The sequence below is a fragment of the Anas acuta genome, chromosome 8, assembly GCF_963932015.1.
Source record: "Anas acuta chromosome 8, bAnaAcu1.1, whole genome shotgun sequence".
Classification (NCBI taxonomy): domain Eukaryota; kingdom Metazoa; phylum Chordata; class Aves; order Anseriformes; family Anatidae; genus Anas; species Anas acuta.
In genome coordinates this window covers 26,254,725-26,271,996 of record NC_088986.1, presented here as the reverse complement: position 1 = coordinate 26,271,996, position 17,272 = coordinate 26,254,725, and the positions used below count along the sequence as shown (strand labels likewise).

The 17,272-nt window shown below is 40.0% G+C and overlaps 1 protein-coding gene and 1 long non-coding RNA gene across 28 annotated transcripts in view; one reads left to right on the top strand and one right to left on the bottom strand.

Moving 5' to 3' along the window:
* The window catches only part of LOC137860592 (uncharacterized), an 86,236-nt gene that overhangs the window by 52,227 nt on the left and 16,737 nt on the right, over positions 1 to 17,272 (top strand). For 24 of the 27 annotated variants that reach the window (XR_011099055.1, XR_011099053.1, XR_011099052.1 and 21 more), the window contains 2 exons: positions 3,245 to 3,434; positions 16,638 to 16,703. This is a non-coding gene — a long non-coding RNA (uncharacterized lncRNA). Of the gene's footprint in view, positions 1 to 3,244; positions 3,435 to 15,987; positions 16,704 to 17,272 lie in introns of all 27 variants that reach the window. The other 3 variants (XR_011099033.1, XR_011099031.1, XR_011099044.1) reach the window with 2 other exon arrangements.
* NR5A2 (nuclear receptor subfamily 5 group A member 2) overlaps positions 9,879 to 17,272 on the bottom strand; it is an 87,260-nt gene continuing 79,866 nt past the window's right edge. Inside the window, exon 8 of the mRNA XM_068690998.1 lies at positions 9,879 to 11,094. Within this exon, the coding sequence (XP_068547099.1) occupies positions 10,847 to 11,094 (248 nt within the window). The 3' untranslated portion in view covers positions 9,879 to 10,846. The remainder of the gene's footprint in view (positions 11,095 to 17,272) is intronic.

Here is a 17,272-nt window from a genome sequence, read left to right as displayed (position 1 = left end):
GTGGTGACTTCCTTCCTACCCGTGGCTCCGGGCAGCAGCTCCGGGGCTGTGCCAACCAGCTGGAAGGGACAGCCCGGTGGTGTCCCCGAGGGGATGCCTCAGGGCAGGGGAGGTGGCGAAGCGGGAGGAGGCTGGTGGCCTCTGGGCCTGCTTGCTTTTACCTTTTTGTAACTCTGACAGCGGCAGCATGTAGTCTCCTTGAAAATGTCTGAAGTTATGTGCATTACTGGAACCTGCCCTGTGTCCCTCTTTAAAAAGAGAGGCTGGTCTTGGAAATCAGAAGGGCTCATTTTTTTCTCTATTAGCTTCACAAGGAGATCCTTATAACTATAACCACTGACCCAATGAGCCAAGTACCTCCATCAAATGTTTCCCTTAATGATGTCTTTTATTACAGTTCAGCGACCCAATAGACTGAGTATCCGCATGGTGGGCTAAGTGCCTCCCAGAGCTCAGCAGTAAAACTTCCTGCGCATCATGTGCTGTGAAAATGTTCTCCCCTGACTCAAGTAGGCTTTTTTTTTTTTTCTTTTTTAGCGTAGCATAGAAGAAATTAAGCAGTAGCAAAACAAATTAGTTCTGTTGCCACTATTCTCCTATCTTTAATAATCAAAGATCATTGTGCTCGAGAGCTTTTTACAGTGTGAATGAAATAAGAATTTTGTGTCTTTCAGTCAGAACTTTGATTCACCGGTGAAAACACCTTTCTCTGGGACCCCTGTTGTTCCCTCTGCATATCCTGTGGTTTGCCTTGTTTTGCTGAGCATTTTCCTTGCTGGGCTCTTGTCTGTCTGCTCTCTCCCCATGGTCTGTGTGTCATACATACCTCTCAAACAGTCTTAGTTTAGAAACTACCATGGTAGGGTAACCCACTGATTTCTGGGGGAAAAATCTGACTTACAGGCTTCTTTTTTTTTTTTTTTTTTTTTTTTTTTACAGCAATAAGGACATCTAAATAAGCGAAGTGAAAAGTAAACCTTTTTTTCTTTTTACTTTTCACATTATATTACTCAGCTGTTATCTATTTATAATGATTAATGAAGTTTGTAACAAAAGTAGAGCAGACACACTACAACGAGTAACCGAGTATTTCAGAGCCAGTATCTCCCTGAACACATCTCTGTGCTCACAAGTTCAACAGGCAAATGCAGAATGAGACCCATTTCTAAAAGTAGGTGTGGAGTTTTAGGTTTGGAGAAGAATGAATGTTTTCTTAAACGCAGTTCTACCTGGGCTTTTTTCTTTCCTTTTTCAATGACTCCATGCAGTCTTTCTCACTCCTAGCTCTTGCAGAAAAATACACTTGGACTGATGATTTCATGGAGTTTGCATTCTGTGGTGTGTTAGAGTGACTGGAAACCAGATTAACTATGTTATGTGAATAGCTATGGAAATAAGCTCATAGAATAAAGTGACCAATAAATAGAATAAACCAACCTTAGCCATTTTTGGCTTCTCTTACTGTGCTAATTGGCAAAAATTACTTTGATTGCATTTGTATTGTGGCTTTGCATAGCTTCTCATTAAGCCTCATCTTCTAATTTTTCCGTTCTCACTTGCCTGTGCACTGGGTGTGTAACCACCTCGTAGTTAGGGGAGGAAGGCTTCCGGCAGCAGTGTCTCGGTTGTATCCATTGCACACGTGCCACGTAAATTCTGCTCACGGACCAGCCAGACTGGGACACAGAAGTTGTTTGGTGGTTTCTGCGTTACTCAGTGCCTACGGGAATGAGGTGTGACCAAGATCTAAAACTGCAGACTGTTTCTGGGGAAGTTCAGATCCTTACGGTCAGTTTTTCAATACAAGCTCAGATTCTTGGAAAAGGCTCCACTTAGCTTTGTGTTAATAAAAGACACGTATTTGGAAATAGGAATTCACAGAATATAAAAAAAAAATAATCTTTGAAGACTGTTCTGGCTGCAATTGGTGCATTTTGTCTTGGGTGGAGAATTTGAAAGGTTTATTTCGAGAATATACGCTCTGAAGGGCAGGAACTGTTACTCATCTGTGTTTGGAAAGCAGCACCAACACAATCTGGATAACAATAATACTACAGAAGGCTGAAAGAACAATTAAAGAGTGGAAATAATGACCTAAAGGAGGAACACTTAACTTAGCATGCCGACAAATGCACATCGTGCACATCGTGCATTTGGGGAAGTCAGAGCGGAGAGAGACTGGAAGAGTTGTTGGAGAGGCTCATACTGTCAGAAGGAACGTGTTGCAGCCCCTGCTTATATTTGATTGAAATGCAGTGCTCTTGAGGTGGCCAGTGACCTCCAGTAACATTTCACATCCTGACAGTATTTATCAACTAGTTCTTGTGTTTGTTACCAGTTTAAAATGTTATTGTGACAAATAATCACATTTTCGGAACTGCGTAGGATGTGGGTCAGCCTAGGCTGTGTGTTACAGATGGGAAAATCAAGGCAGCGCATCCTGGGAATTTGCCAGGATTGCAGGAGGAGTCTGTGTCTGAAGAGAGTGAGGGAGCCCAGGGCTGGCTGCTCTGAATCTCTGGGTGGCATCATTTTTATCAGCTCTGCTACAAACCCAAGCCTCACATACCTCAGGACCAGCAGACCTATAGAAATAGTACATTTTTTGTAATACACGTTTTTTATTTCTTGAAAAAGATAAAGAGTCGGGTTGATAAATTTTGCTCTCTCATCTCTGTTCTGGAATAAGTGCGTACATACATTTATGTTCTAAAATAATTCTTTAAACTACAAATTATTGTTTTCTTCTTGGCTACCTTAGTTTGTATTGTATTACTTATGGCTTTCATGACAAGACATTAGAACAAAGCAGAGCAACTACAAAGTAACTACCAGGAAGAAAGCAGAGTTTTTCTAGTGTCCTTGGCCTCAATTTTGTCACCCTAAAGTGATCACTTCCCTTCTGGAACTTTTTACATGTTTTGTGTATATTATTTCTTTGTGTTGTTGTTCACATGAAATCAACTTCCAAACAGTGCCAAAATGTAAATATGACAAGTTAGGTGAGAGGTAAGTCAGGGTGAAGCTATGACATCACTAGGGTGATCCTTTAACAAATCAATTACAATCTAAATATTAGAAAAATATGTTGGTAAAATACTCCCATTTTCTTCACAACTCCCAAGCTCAATAAATGAACAATGATTCTGTGTTATTAATTACTTCCAAGTATATACAAATGGGGGAATATAGTTCTAGAGCAGCTGGTGGTCTCACAAAATCTTCCTTCTGCTTCTGTTCCCAGGCTGGCACCCATGACACCAGCGTGCTGCATCACCACTTGGGCAGCGGTCAGGCTGTGCCGCCTTCGCCCACAGCATCTCGGCCAGCGCCTCTGTTGCCTGCTTGCAGTTGTTTCTCCTTCTTGAACAAAACATTGCCAAGACGCTGTTGATGCTGCTCAGCCAGATTTCCTCAGGGCTCTGGCACACCAGGTGAGGAACCAGCCAGCTTTTCTGACGAGAAAAGCTGTCTTAGGTCTGTCACCCTGGAAAGTACAGCGCTTTTTTGTTTAGTTTTATTTTTTCCCTGCAGGATGCTCAAGGGGTAAGGTTATGCCAAAGTTGGATAGATAAACAAAGAAAAAAAGGAAGAACGTTGTTCCCTTTACTCTTCTTGGCAAAGGCAGTTTCTTGGTTATGTTGAATATTGCTACATGTGTTGTTGGAGAAGAGAAAAAAAAAAAAGACTGTCTCAAAATAATTTAATTCTAGCTCCGATAGTGTTTTGATTCCACTGCTAATATTTTAGTGCCGTTCTTGAACTAAAATTCTTGTATGTTTCCTATTTTCTTTCTGAAAACAATGTTTGGTAAGAACTGTTGATTTTTTAAGTCCGTAAAGCTGGTCATTGTAAGCCAAGACATAGCAGGCTGACTGGTGACCTTGTCTTGCTTTTGGCTGGGCTTTCTTTAGCCTGGTGTGACCAGGTTCAGCAGTTGTTTTCCTGTTTTGACATTTTTGGTCACTGTGCTGCTTCTAAATATGCAGACACTTACTGCTGAGTCCTTGACACTCCCCTTTTTACTCCTCCCTCCCACCCCCTGAAAAAATATAGGTGACTTCTGAAAATACGAATGCATTGGGTAAAGTTGGCTTGTGAGTTCTGTTTGTGGTACAAAGAGAAGGAAAATTAAATGAGTGAATCTGAGCAGTAAAGAAAAAGTGGAAAGGTACTAAGAGCTTATGTGAAGAATAAGGGTGTCATGACTGGGAGGGTAAGTTGGGTTTTGAGTAAGGTAAATGAGCAGAGGAGGAAGACTAGCACAGCGAAACAAAAATCCTGAAACCCGTCCATCTCTACCTTGTCGGGGTCAGTGCCTGTCTCAGTTTCAGTGGCTGAAGTTCTGTTTCCAAAGACATGCAAGGCCTGGTGGAGGTTTGCAGCTGCAAATCCAAGTGCTGTGGAACTCACGGGCAGGTCTTCTATAGGAGTATGACTTTGCTGTGGAATATTTTAACTGAATTTGTGAAGTAAAAAAACCAGTTTTTAAATAAAAATGTACTCCAATAATAAGCTCCAGTTTTCACAGCAGGAGTTGAATGAATTAATTATACATTTAATTAATTATTCCATGCCTTTTTAAATCTGAAATTTATATAAATTGTAAAATAAAACCACATTTATTAAATGAAAATTAGAAACAATATCACTTACCGTGGTAGGTCTGTAAAATACATATAAAATACATAAATGATAATTTATTCAGACCCTGTTAATACTTCAAAGCAATTATAAAAATCCAGAATATTTTATTTATTTTTTTTCCCTTTAGATTAAAAGTGAATCAAGATTAAATATTTATGAAACATAAATATCATGTCTGTTCCACATTTGTGCTTCCTTTTTACTACATTTTCTTTTGGAGGTACGCTTCCCCCCCAGTCTCTTTTATACTTAAGGACTGATCATAATAGGCATCCGCAGTACTCGGTATTTCTTACTGCTGAATTCAAACACAATCCTCTAAACCTTGTAACATAAAGCTGGAACGTGCCTCTGTGCTGTAGGAAGCAGTGCGCTTTGGTGAACGTCCCTTCTTTGATCCATGTAGGTCTAGATCAGATTGGGAAGAGCATCGCAGCTGTGATGATGTAGGGCAGGATATGAATCCATGCCATCATACTGCTCGGAAAGGCCGACCTCTCTCTTGTATGATTCTGTGCCACTGTGCTTCTGTGTACACGAGTGGAAAGACAGAGCTGCGAAGCTGGACTCGAGCTGCATGGATGGCTGAAGCCTGCTGTCCCCCTGGGGAGCAGTGCCTCACAAAATGTCCCGTGTAGGAATCATAGAACTGGATTTTTGAGTGTGCTTGAGGAATTCCCGTAGGTGGCACATGTGCATGTCTGTAGGCGTGCCAGCAGCTACTGAATGGCCTTCAGCAGTTTCTGTTGTACATACAGTGACTTGTTCAGGGTTCGTACTGCAAACACACTTTATTCCCTCTGCTGCAGAGTCCCTGTTTTACTATATAATTGCAAGTGACAGGCTGCAGTGCCAGTCTCCAGCAAACATTCAGCAGCAGCAGTGACTGACAGAAACGCTGAGCAAGGGGGCTCCTGCTCGGTGAAGGTTTTGGTTGAGGGCACTTGGTGCTACAACGGGGCACGCTCCCAGCTTCATGTAGCTGCAGCTGCACGTGGTAAACAGCTGGTGGTGGGGGAAGCATCCCTGCATCCTGCACCTCAAACTGAGAAATATTTCCCCATTTTACAATGAATTTACTGATCCTGAAGCACAGCAAAAGCAAGATGTGAGAGGAAGAAATTGTGCCTCTGCTCTTTGTTTCAGCCTGTGTTTTCAAACCTGAAGTCTGTACTGATGTAGGATTCCAGTGACCTGAGCAGGGTGCTACAGCTTGAGCCATCGTTAACTAACGCAGCCACCATCAGGAGTCTGCATTCCACCAACATTTTGCTTTACTTTGAATCTGAATTATCCTCCTGGGTGTGCACCGAACATAGATAGCAGGAGCTGCCATAAGCCTGGTAGTTAATCTAGCACTAAAGGAAGTTACAGTGGTTTCAGGAAATAGGGGTGACGACCTTCTTGGAGCAATGGCAAAAACTCACCTACTGGTGCAAGTCCAAGCTTGCATGCCAGACTCCAATAATTTGAGAGGGTTTTGCCCTGCAAAGGAGAAAAAATAAGAGGTTTGGAAAATGTTTAATGGAGGGAAGCCTTGTCTTGTCCCATTGACGTGGGCTGGACCAGGCTATAACGAATACATGAAGTAGCTTCCAGCAATGCCCTCTTCAGCTTAGGTCTGCTGACATCAGGGTAGGAATGTCTGTCTGCTCCAGCTGAGGGTCAGGCCCTCTTCTGCCTTTATCATTTAGAAAGTTTTTTCATATTGTTGGCAAACTGCCCTTAGAAGATGAATCTTTCCTCAAAAGGCTTATATGCAACTGAGACTGCTGGACCTGCACAGAAATATTTGGGCTCATGCCAGCATCACAGGGTTATATAGCTGTGAGATCTGCTGCCCCTAAAAATGTATCTCTACCTTTCTTGGCTTGCTGTTAGTTTAATGCTCTGTCTGCCACTTCTAGCTCCAGGGTACAGCAGATCCACCTCCACACAGCTTCCCTGGAAAGTAACAGCAACTGTACCAGAGGAGGCAGCAATGTCATTAGAAACTTCATTATGTATCTAGACTACGGGTTTTGTATTAGGGGTTAATAAGAAGTGTTATTCAGTATTCCAGGAAATTGTCAGGATCGCTAAGTATTGTACTGATGACCTGTGTTACATTGAACTCACTCTTTCCATGTTTCCAATAAAAACATAGAGGAGATTGTTCCAGAACCAGTGTCAAATGCAGTTAAAAATAAATCCCCTCATAATTTAAGTCTGTAATGTATATAGTAAATTTATCACCCCAAATTACATGTATTGTAGTTATCCTTAGGGAAAATTTTAACCCTGAAATTTCCCCTGGATATTATGTGATATCATGATTTTCAGTTAAGATTCCTAAACGTTAAAATTATCTGTTTTATGCTGTTTTTATTGCAATACCAACACAGCTCTGTTTCATTCAAGCACAGTATTTGTAAATAACTAATTATAGACTTGTTTCTTCCCCTTGAACCAGTAACATTTGGCACCATGCAGAGCAGCCCCTTTTCAGCTACCAGACAGTTTAGGGGAAGTGGTGGACTTGATCTCAGAACAGTAGGGTGCTGCTGACAAGCTCTTGGACCACTTCACCTCCTGCTCTCGAAATGGCAATCAGAGGAGCCAGAGGGCAACTTCAGGAGACTATTTTTCTCTAGTAGCTGTAACATCTGCCTCCTTGGCAGCCTCCTCTGGCAGTTGTGTTGGAAGCTCTGGAGTAGCCCCTGGCCCTGTGGTGTATTTACATTGCTAAGAGGTTATCCTGAGCTCTGCAGGATCCTGTTACCTGATTTTCTTTTGTTCTGTCATTTTCCCCCTCCAATTCTTTGGCCGCTTAACCCTTTACGAGCAATGTTTAAAGTGAAAGTTAAGTGTGCAGAATGAGATGAAATGCATTATTATTATTTTTTTTTCAACTGATAAATTCCTTTTTGACTAGACACTCAGATTTTCTGATCTGTTTAGCAGGGTTTATTTTACTTCAGACTATGCAATTTCACCACCACTGAGCTTTTAAAGGTGCAGCTCTCCACATTTGTATCATCCTCTCTGCATCAGATTTCTTAGGAGCTCTCACGTCTCTTATATTTCTTGTATTTTACTCTGTTCTTCTGAGAAACGGATTTTTGACCAGTGCTTTGTTTCAGTGGAATGTTGTTAGCATAAAGACAACCTAAAAGTAGTCAGCATGGGCATATCAATATTTATTGGAATACTGGAGAAAAAAAATCCATTGGTGATGAGAAACTCCTGGCAAGAACTGACGTGACAATATGTATTTCACCGATACAGTAAGAGAACTTCAACTTCAACAAGTAAATCACTGCACATTCTAAAAGTTGCATGGATTTAAATCCAAGGCAGCTGCAGAACATCTGTAATACAAACAGTCAGACTTTACAGATTGTCTGTTTACAAACACAGAACAACTATAATAAACCAGCCAAAGCCAAAACCTTTGAATTTTAGTCTGCTTTTACTGATATGTCCTGTAATCGATAAGGCAGTCAGAAGTAAATGTCTGGTTACAAAGTAGTTAACAATTAACATGAGGGTGTTTTTCTTTTTTCTTTTCTTTTTTTTTGTTCGCAAACTTTGGGCAATCTAGTGGGATTCTTGGAACCACAGATATGGGCAAACACATGTTAGTTCATTAGCAATTGTTTCTATTAAACTGTATGAAAAATTCTACTTTTCTCTTACATCCCTGTTTTAATTATTTCATCCTATATGTAGATAATGGTGCTGTGAATATGGTTAGCAATGTTTTTTGAGCTTTTTTCTTTAATATGCAGTGAGATTCACTGTAGCATTTCCATAAGAAAAAAAAAAAAGAAAATACAGAATGTGAACACTTGAAATATGTTTTGGTTTTGTTTTAAAAAGGGAAGGAATGACTGCACTCATCATTATACCCACTATACATGTGGGTATAAGTATGTCCCAGCCACTGTCAATTGCCACCTGCATCTTAATTTCGGTTAATTTATTTTGTCTGAGGGAGAATGCTGTTATTTAAATAGTGCTGCCATGCCTGCTGTGTAGGATGATTATGGGAGGTGTATTTGGTTTGCTTTTGGTCAGTATGACAGTGCATGTGTTCTGTGGAACAGGGCAGGCATCTAGGGGTTGCAGACATTAGGCTTTGCTGTGTTTGTACCCTATGCGTGGACAGAATATTATAGCTGATTAATACAGGCGATTAAAATAACATGTTTTGTACTAATGCAGATGTAATAACTAAAGTCTTTGGTATACAATGTATGAATGTTTGGAAAAAATTAAGAGAATGCACCTTTTCAAGTTCACATGAAACAGAAAAAGCTACAACTCACATAATTTACAATAGATTTAAATAAACTACAGTTAGGATTATGAAGATTTACAGACATTTAATCAAGTAAATGATTTTAATTTGTGAAGACCCTTGTGTGTCCCTGAACTATGTTCCACTAACTTGAAGACATGCTACAGTAAACACATATATTTGGCTTCTTCATTCTGGCTATATCTTATATAAAGATGAAACCAAAGAACAATAAATTAGCATCATAATTGTCTACAGTGGAAACTATCATATACAATATAAATAAACTATTCAAAAGCCAGCAATCTTCATGAAAAAAAAAATCAAAGGATTAGGATTTTATACAGTTTCTACAAGTGATTGTACAGCCGATAATCTCAAAAATTAAAGTCAAACGGAAATCCCCCCCTATTGATTTTAGTGTCTCACGACATACAGTAATTAAGTACTGGTAAAATAATTACCAATTTGAAAGCAATATTAAGGAAATCACTGCTTTGCAATTTTGTCACAGTTTTTTCCCACAGGACCTAAAGAATGTAAACACTATGTTTTTGTTAATGTTAGAGATTAATACTTTATTTTAAATGTATGTTGATCCACACCTGCACAGTTACCTTTAAGGATAATGAAATAAGGCAAGACTCATAACTGTGGCACTACATGTTAATACTGATATCTTCATTTGGACAGAGAGAGAATTGTTTGTTCTTCTCTAATATTTGTTCTGCAGCAGACTTTGGCCTACATAGACATAGCAGTATCACTCTTCTTTCTTTGCGTAAAAGATGTGTATTACCTAACTTCAAAAAAAAAAAAGTTTCATTAGATACTGGACATTTGAGTTGCTATCTTAATTACTGGCCATTTTTAAAGACCATTTTTAATGAGCTCTGTGGTATCATCAGCTCAGACAATTTACTTGTCTATTCTTGCATTGCTAAATGCATTTTACTTTTTGTCTTTCTTTTTTTTTTTTTTTAACATCAATATTCATTGTCTTAGAAAGGACTTTTTGTCAAAAAAGCTGTAATTGGTGGTGCTTAAAATATCTTTGTTTCCTTTATTTGAAAATGGCCACGAATATATAGCAGATCCATATTTTAGCCACTGCACTAGTAAAGTGTATAGCTGATTTGGCTAGTTTTTTTGGCATGTTTATCTTTGATATTTAGTTGCTAGCCAATGACAGTAGTAGAAGAGGGATACTGCCTGATTTAACAACATGAACACGTGACAAAACAAACTTCAGAACATAGTAAGAATGCCAAGCTCACGTGATAACACTCTTCATATTAGCTATTTGCACGCCTGAGAGACAGTCAAAACTGGCCTCTTAGCATGTGGTGGCCATACTACATTGCATGTGGCCTGTGCCAGCTCTCTCTTACAGGTTGTTGAATGGATGCCACATCGTTTATCACAGAAGAAGTAAGTGTTGGGTCCTTGGAAGGATGGTAGAAGATGCTATGGATGCAGCTTTGCATCTATTATAACTGTTTTAGAAGTCCTGCTATACGATGAAGGAATTTAGTGCACTCAAATTCCCCACTACCTTAGCTTGATAATACAGATCAGTTTTTTTTTTTTTTTTTCCTAAATTTCTTCATATTGGCAATCAGCAGAGTTAAATATACAAGAATCATTCTGTCCTTTTTCATGTTGACATTGGTGACAGTATCCACTTGTTAAGTTCGCTTCACTCCAGTCTAAAGTCCCGTAGAGATTCCTTTGGGGATGTGTAGCATATGATTCACAGTTTGCAATACAAATACCCTGATACATCACTTATTTACTATTAGTATTTGATTATTATACCATTTTTCAAAGTCTTAAAACCACGTTTTAATTAGTGTTGCTCGGAGCAGTTCAGAGTATATCTTTTTCCTTGAAAGCAGAAGCTCTAATGGGTATAATTTATGCTCTTTTTGCATGCAGCATCTCAATGAGAAGGTTATTACAAGGAACATCCCCGTTCAGGTGTTTGTAGTAGAGGTATTCTTCAGCCTGCATACTGATGGCCCGGATTTCTGGTAGTCGCAGGAGAAGCTGCCCAAATTTGTCAGTTTGCTGTGGGTAATTACACATTGTGTAGTCCAGCAGAGCAGCATTCACTTGTTCCTGAACACCTTCCACAAGCTGGAAGTTCTCTAGGTTTTTGACATCTGAATGATAAGTAGAAAAAACAAAAACAAAAAACAATTGAGTTGCATTTTAATTCTTGTTTACTAAGGCAGTGTTTCACTAAATGGATGTATTTTTTTTTTCCTCCTGACAAAAGCATACTTTAGAAGCTGAAGCTGCTGAATATTCAGTGAACCCTTTTGCCAACTTTCCTGGGAAAATGATCACAAAAGAGCTTTAGCGGAATGTCTTGTTGAAATTCTGCATATACCTCAAATCAATTAGACACCAATGGAGTCTGAGCAAGGTCAGCTCTTTTCATATCTTACAAAAAGAAAGGTTGAGGATTCCTAAAGTAGAAGACCATAATATATTGCTAGCAAATGAGTCCCAAGAGGAAGCCCTATCTTTAACCTAGTATGTTACACAATTCATATAATTCTGTATTAATTTTTCTGACCCAAGGTGAAATCTGTGTCCAGGGTATGATGTAGTTAATTCTAATAAAAAGTGACAGGGTTCTTGTTTCTGTTTGACATTTTCTAAATGATTCTGAAAGCCTTTGACTTGTCTAGCCTATGTTAATGAACCATCTGGTACACTCCAGTGACTGCCAAAATAATCTTCCCTACTAGAAACTCTCTAAAATATATATTTCACTGACTAATGATCTTTATGAAATGAAATCATTGTCCTTTGGGTGGAATACCAGATAAGAATGGTGCCCTTTAACCTGACTATGCTTTCTGAAATCCAACATGCTAATTTTCTTTGATATTGGACAACAGGGGCACTTAGATCAGTAGGCAGGCAGGGTTTGCTCATTCTGCCTCTGTTTGATTACCTTCTTCCTATACAGGAAGTTCAAGCGCTGGGAATGGCACTCAGAGATAAATGCCAATATATTAACTCCTTACTACTTGATTCCCTTCATAAAACTAATTCTGATGGCATCTTTTGACATGTCTGAAGAATACAGGAGTTATTCCAAAGCTTGCAAATTAGACTGTTGCTATAATGCAGAAAGGGTGAAGTGATCAAAGTGCTCTTGCTGGGAGAATTTGTTCTTGCTGATGTTTGATCATCTATACCATCAGCAGAGTACTCTAATACAGTTTCTCATAAGGCTAAAGAGCAGCAACACTGAGCACAAGTACTCTGCTAATTCACTTTGAATAAAGACAAACCTGCCGCTTTATGGATGTTTGAGCAAGGGAGATGGGGAATTGGGCAGAATTTGGTTCATTGTAAATCCCAGCCTTTAACTGGAGGGGAAATGAGTGTTTTCCTTTGTAAAACAGGAACATGCACTGGTCCCCAATCCAACAGCGGCCCGGGAGGCTATGTAAATTGGGTCTAACTGCACCTTTTCCTAGAAGTGCTTTAAATAGACCAGTGTTGGTTCCTGCAAGTAACTGTGTGCTGGAATATGAGGGATGTAGTTGAAGGAGGCAAACATTTTCCTCAGGACACGAGAACAGGAGGGATGCCAAGGATCCCAGTGGCAGGGCAGGGTAGCATGCACAGCCTCCAGGCTTTGAGCAGGAGCCTCTGCAGCGTGCTGTGCTGGCCGCGGGCTGCCCTTCAGGGTTGCTCTCGTATGGGCTGGGGTGAGCGTTTCCTGCCGTGATCATTAATGTCTGCCTCTTTCCTGTCCCACTTTCATTGTGGAAATGAAGCAAGTGCCTCTCCGGATTTGTGCTGCTTGCTTGGGAACCAGGACATGACCTCCGCCTGAATTTTGCTAGCTGGCCTTAAGGAACTTACTAGCAGTACTTAAATGATGATGACTGTCCAACAAGAATCAGCTGAAATTTTCAGTATCCAGAGTGAGGAGAACTGGAAATTTCAAAGCTGCCGTGCCAGGTTCCTGAGCTACCCAAACTCATTTATCCAAAGGGCTCTCATCTCACGTATGGTAACAATAAATGCTGTAGTAAAGTGAATACAGGCAGGTTGAATACAAAGAGAGAAGTCTAAGGGTCTGTGCAGACCGGAGAGCACTATGCAAAGCTCCATAGACATGTCTCAAGCTCTTGGGATGTTTTTGAACTTTTTAAAGGAGAGGTTTGCCAAGCACATAATTGCAATATAAATTATGTAGTTATTTTTGAGAGAGAATCAAAAATGATGGCCGAACTCTAATACAGATGAATTACAACAAAGGAAAAGTCTAAGAGCACTGTGAATATTATGTTACTTCTGGTAGCTCTGAGCTCGGCAGGTACAGCACGGAATGCTGCACAGTTTTTTCTTCTGGCACTTTGTCCCTATCAGCTAGTGTTGGATAACATTAGTTCTGTTTTTTTCCTATAGATGTTTTGTTGTGCTTTGGGTTTGTTTTTGTCCCTGACATTTATTAAATGAATTTGGCCATGGGTGCGTGGTTTAGTTTTCCAAGTGTTTCCTTTTCTGTAAGGATCCTTTGAATGCTAACGTGGAAGGTTGGTGAAACACCAGGTAATGCTGGGGTAACTCTGCTGGAGTCAAGTGGCATATACAATGAGTGTGAAATCTGCTACTGATGTACAACACAACAGCCTCCTGTGCCTTCATACAAATTTTCATTCCTGTCTGCTTTTTGGAATTGCCATGTCTCTTATCCATCTGTACGTCAGTTAGTAACAATTTGAAGTACATGTTTAAACTTAATGTAAGAAATAATTTTCCAGGGTTTAGACACTTGTAAGTTAAATGAGTAGGAATAGGTCCCCCCCTCCCACCCACACACCCTTTAAATCCTAGCAGCTAGAAAAAGTGTTTTGTGTTGCTTACAGTAAGTATAGGTCTCTTATCTCTTCTACTTTATTCACTCAGGGACTAATTACCAACTTTTTACATGAAACAGCCTTACTGCGAGCTCACAGTGGGGCGCACATCTTTTTCTATCCTTATTGGAAAGTAAACCCTTAGGTCTTCTGGAATATATTATATGTTTTACAAGAAATAGCAATTGCTTTTCTGTCAAACAAAGAATTTTTTGTCCTCTATAGCTTACTTTTGACGATTAAGACAAAAACAGTATTATAGTGTGTCAGGATCTGCTCTGCACTCACAGTAAAGATCTGCAAGTATTCCCACAAATCCCGAAATTTTGATTGTTTTATACATCTGCCATAAAGCTGTGCTTTAAGCTGAAACTGCATATAACATTCAGCCTGAGGAGAACACTTTTGCATATTTTTTTCCCAAAAATGGGTCTGGTCTTTAGAGGGGGAAAATATTTAGGTTTCAGAGAGATTTTCTCCCTCTCATATTCCAAACATGAAATACTGAAAATTTGGTGGTGCATTAATCTGTAGAGAGATTCCCTTGGTCTGGGAATTTCGAAAAGCAAAATGAAAGAGAATGAGAGATTTAAATCTGAAAAATAGGAACTGCTTAGAAAAATAGTTACTACAGCGTAAATATTTCCCAAAGAAAGCTGGTTATATTTTACTGCCCGCATCTTTTATCAGACACCCTTTCCATGTAAAGCGACGGACAGGTGCACACGCAGATAGTTCAGCTTCCTCTGTGGATTTTGTACCTTTGCAAGTCCTGGTACTGCAAGGATGAAATCAGGTTATATTTTGGCTTCTCTGTGGGTAGAAGTTCCTCACTTCCGTAAGGCTGGAAAAATGGGTGTTCCAGGCAATAAGACTCGATATTAGCCCAAGGCCAAGTTTTATGTCCCTGAATGGGTGTGCAAGGCCCGTCTGCAAGGAATATGTGGGATTTTATTAAAAGCCAACAGCCCCCAATGCCTGGCAGCTCTTAGGAATGGCAGTCAAAGGGGCACGGGTAAAATAGGATGGCTTCTAAACTCAAGTGGTGGGGCGAGTGGTTTCAGGCTCATTCAGATTTTGTAGGTAGATTTTGCCATGCGATAAAGGAATCTTGGAAGGCAAGAATAGTTCTGGTTGGTAAACTGCCAGTCTCTGAAAATTGCCAGCAGTTCTCTTCCATGGGAACTAATGGGAACAAAAGCAGCCCGGTGTAGCGCATCTGCCAGGGCTGTACGCCCTGCTGTACCTAAGCCTCCTTCACAGGCAGAACGCTACAGAGATGGGAGATTTATGGGAAAGATGAGGTCGTTACTGCAAAATTCCCCTCAATGTTATAAGAGTGTGGTTGTACTGAATATTATGTACTTAAAAGGCACAGGAAACAAATTTTGATAGATGCACTTGTTAATCATGTGTAAGGAGCTATCGTCAGCACTTCCCAAAACTGGAGAAACCTTTCCATTATAACAGCAGCAGTCACTTTTGTTTTAGTAAGTTGCACAAGTCCATAATGAATATATACATGTAGAAAACTTTTCTCATCTTCTGAAGGATTCTTTCTCTGGCACTGGTTAAGCTATAACAGTGTAACGACTGATCTCTGACTTTATTAGGGTCATAAAGTAATTTTCACCTTCAGTTGAACGTAACGTCTGATAATGGGCGCGTAGTTTTGAAAATATTGATTAAATTATTCTCTAGCAATGTATTTCATTCATGCACAAGTGTTGGGCAGAATGGTATGCATTTCCAAAGCAAGAATAAGGTGCTTCCAAGAGAAGCAGCTGTAATTCTCTGTCCGAATCCCATCCCATCCCCTCAGCATTCGGTCTTGGAGGACCTTTGCTTCAGAGCAACTGAGAACTCAACTACAACATATTTTTGTGGTGTTTTATAGTGGCAGGCTTCTTTCTAGTGTCTTTAAAATATTGAAGCACATTTTTCTATGCCAAAAAAATTGTAAAATGACAGATTCTTACTGAGAATATCAGTTCCCGACTTCTATTAAGAACTGTGTTATTTACTTATGTTAACAGTTTTATAATTGCTTTTGCCACTGTTAGCCCTACAATGGAAAGGGAGCTAGGGGTTACAAAGCTGAATTCCTCTTCTTGTGCAACTGAGAAATTATTTTACTAAACTTCAGGTTTTTTTCTGTTCTTGCAGTCCCAGTGAAGACAAAGAGCGAAGCCTAATTTGACCTCTCAGATCTTTATTACTGGTGTAATTACTGAGTCATCACTTGGGAAAATAAAACAGCTCGACTTTCAACAGCTCAGCCTGAGAGTTTACTGACTTGAAAGTTAAACAAACAAACAAAATCTCCACCCGCTTCTTATCCTGGCATCACAGGAGCCAACATCCTTATACCTTTCAAATGAGGCAAATGTGACAGGGTGGTCACTGAAACACAATAAAGCAGGATCCTGCCAGGCCTCTTTTGGAAGGAAAGCTGCTCACAAGTCCTGAGCCAAAGTCCACAGCCCTGGCTGCACCTGTAAATGCAAAGTCCGGTGCTTCTCACTGAGACTTGTGAGGGAAAAGCAGGGCTGGGTACAGGAACAGCTCGGGCTGTGGAGAGCCAGTTGGGACCTGGTTAACGAGAGCTGTACATTGCCAGCAGGCGGTGAGGGAACCTGCCTGGGCTGACGTGGGTTTCAGGTTCCTGCTTCCAAGATTCTTTGTGCATTTGATCTGGTGACCACGTAAGGTAACCAGATCAGTCCCAGAAAAAAGGACTCGACCCAAATCTCTCTTTTCCAGGGACAAGTTCTGAAACAACTGTCCTGTGCAGCTGTGATTGTATTTCTATGCAGGTACCTGTCAATAAGCTGTGGCAGAAGTGATTTATGGAAGATCTCACAGATAAACTGATAAAGAACGTGAGTTAAAACTCATTTTTCCTAACTCCTCACCAAGTCCCAGGTCCGTAGCATATGCCTGGGCTAGAAATGTTTGTCTTCTAAATATTCTGTTGGAATAAGCACAGATAAGAAAAGTAGTATGGTAATTATCGCGGTATCAGCTGGCCTCAATATATACATGTTTAAATGTAGGCAGATCCACAGCCCTAGCATTAGTTTTTATCACGCTGTTACCAGAAAAGAAGTATCGCATTTGATAAAAATAGAAAATTAAACTTATGATAAAAGAGTTAACAAAAAAAGAATAAACAGGAAATTTAACGAACCACGTGGTTTGCCTAGTTAATTTCTGAAACATCATTTTAATCTTCAATAACACATGAACAATACAGGATTGTTGGTGTTTTAAAGGAATTGGCTGCCAGTGTCTACAATTTGTAGGGTGTGAATAGTTTAAAATACCATAAATATTTATGAAGTTCCTGGGAATGGTGATACGGACATCATGCAAAATCCTTGAAGTTATGAACTGAGGCAGAAAGGGTGTTTGCAGCTTGCAATAATAGGCAGTGCTGTATAATGGTGAG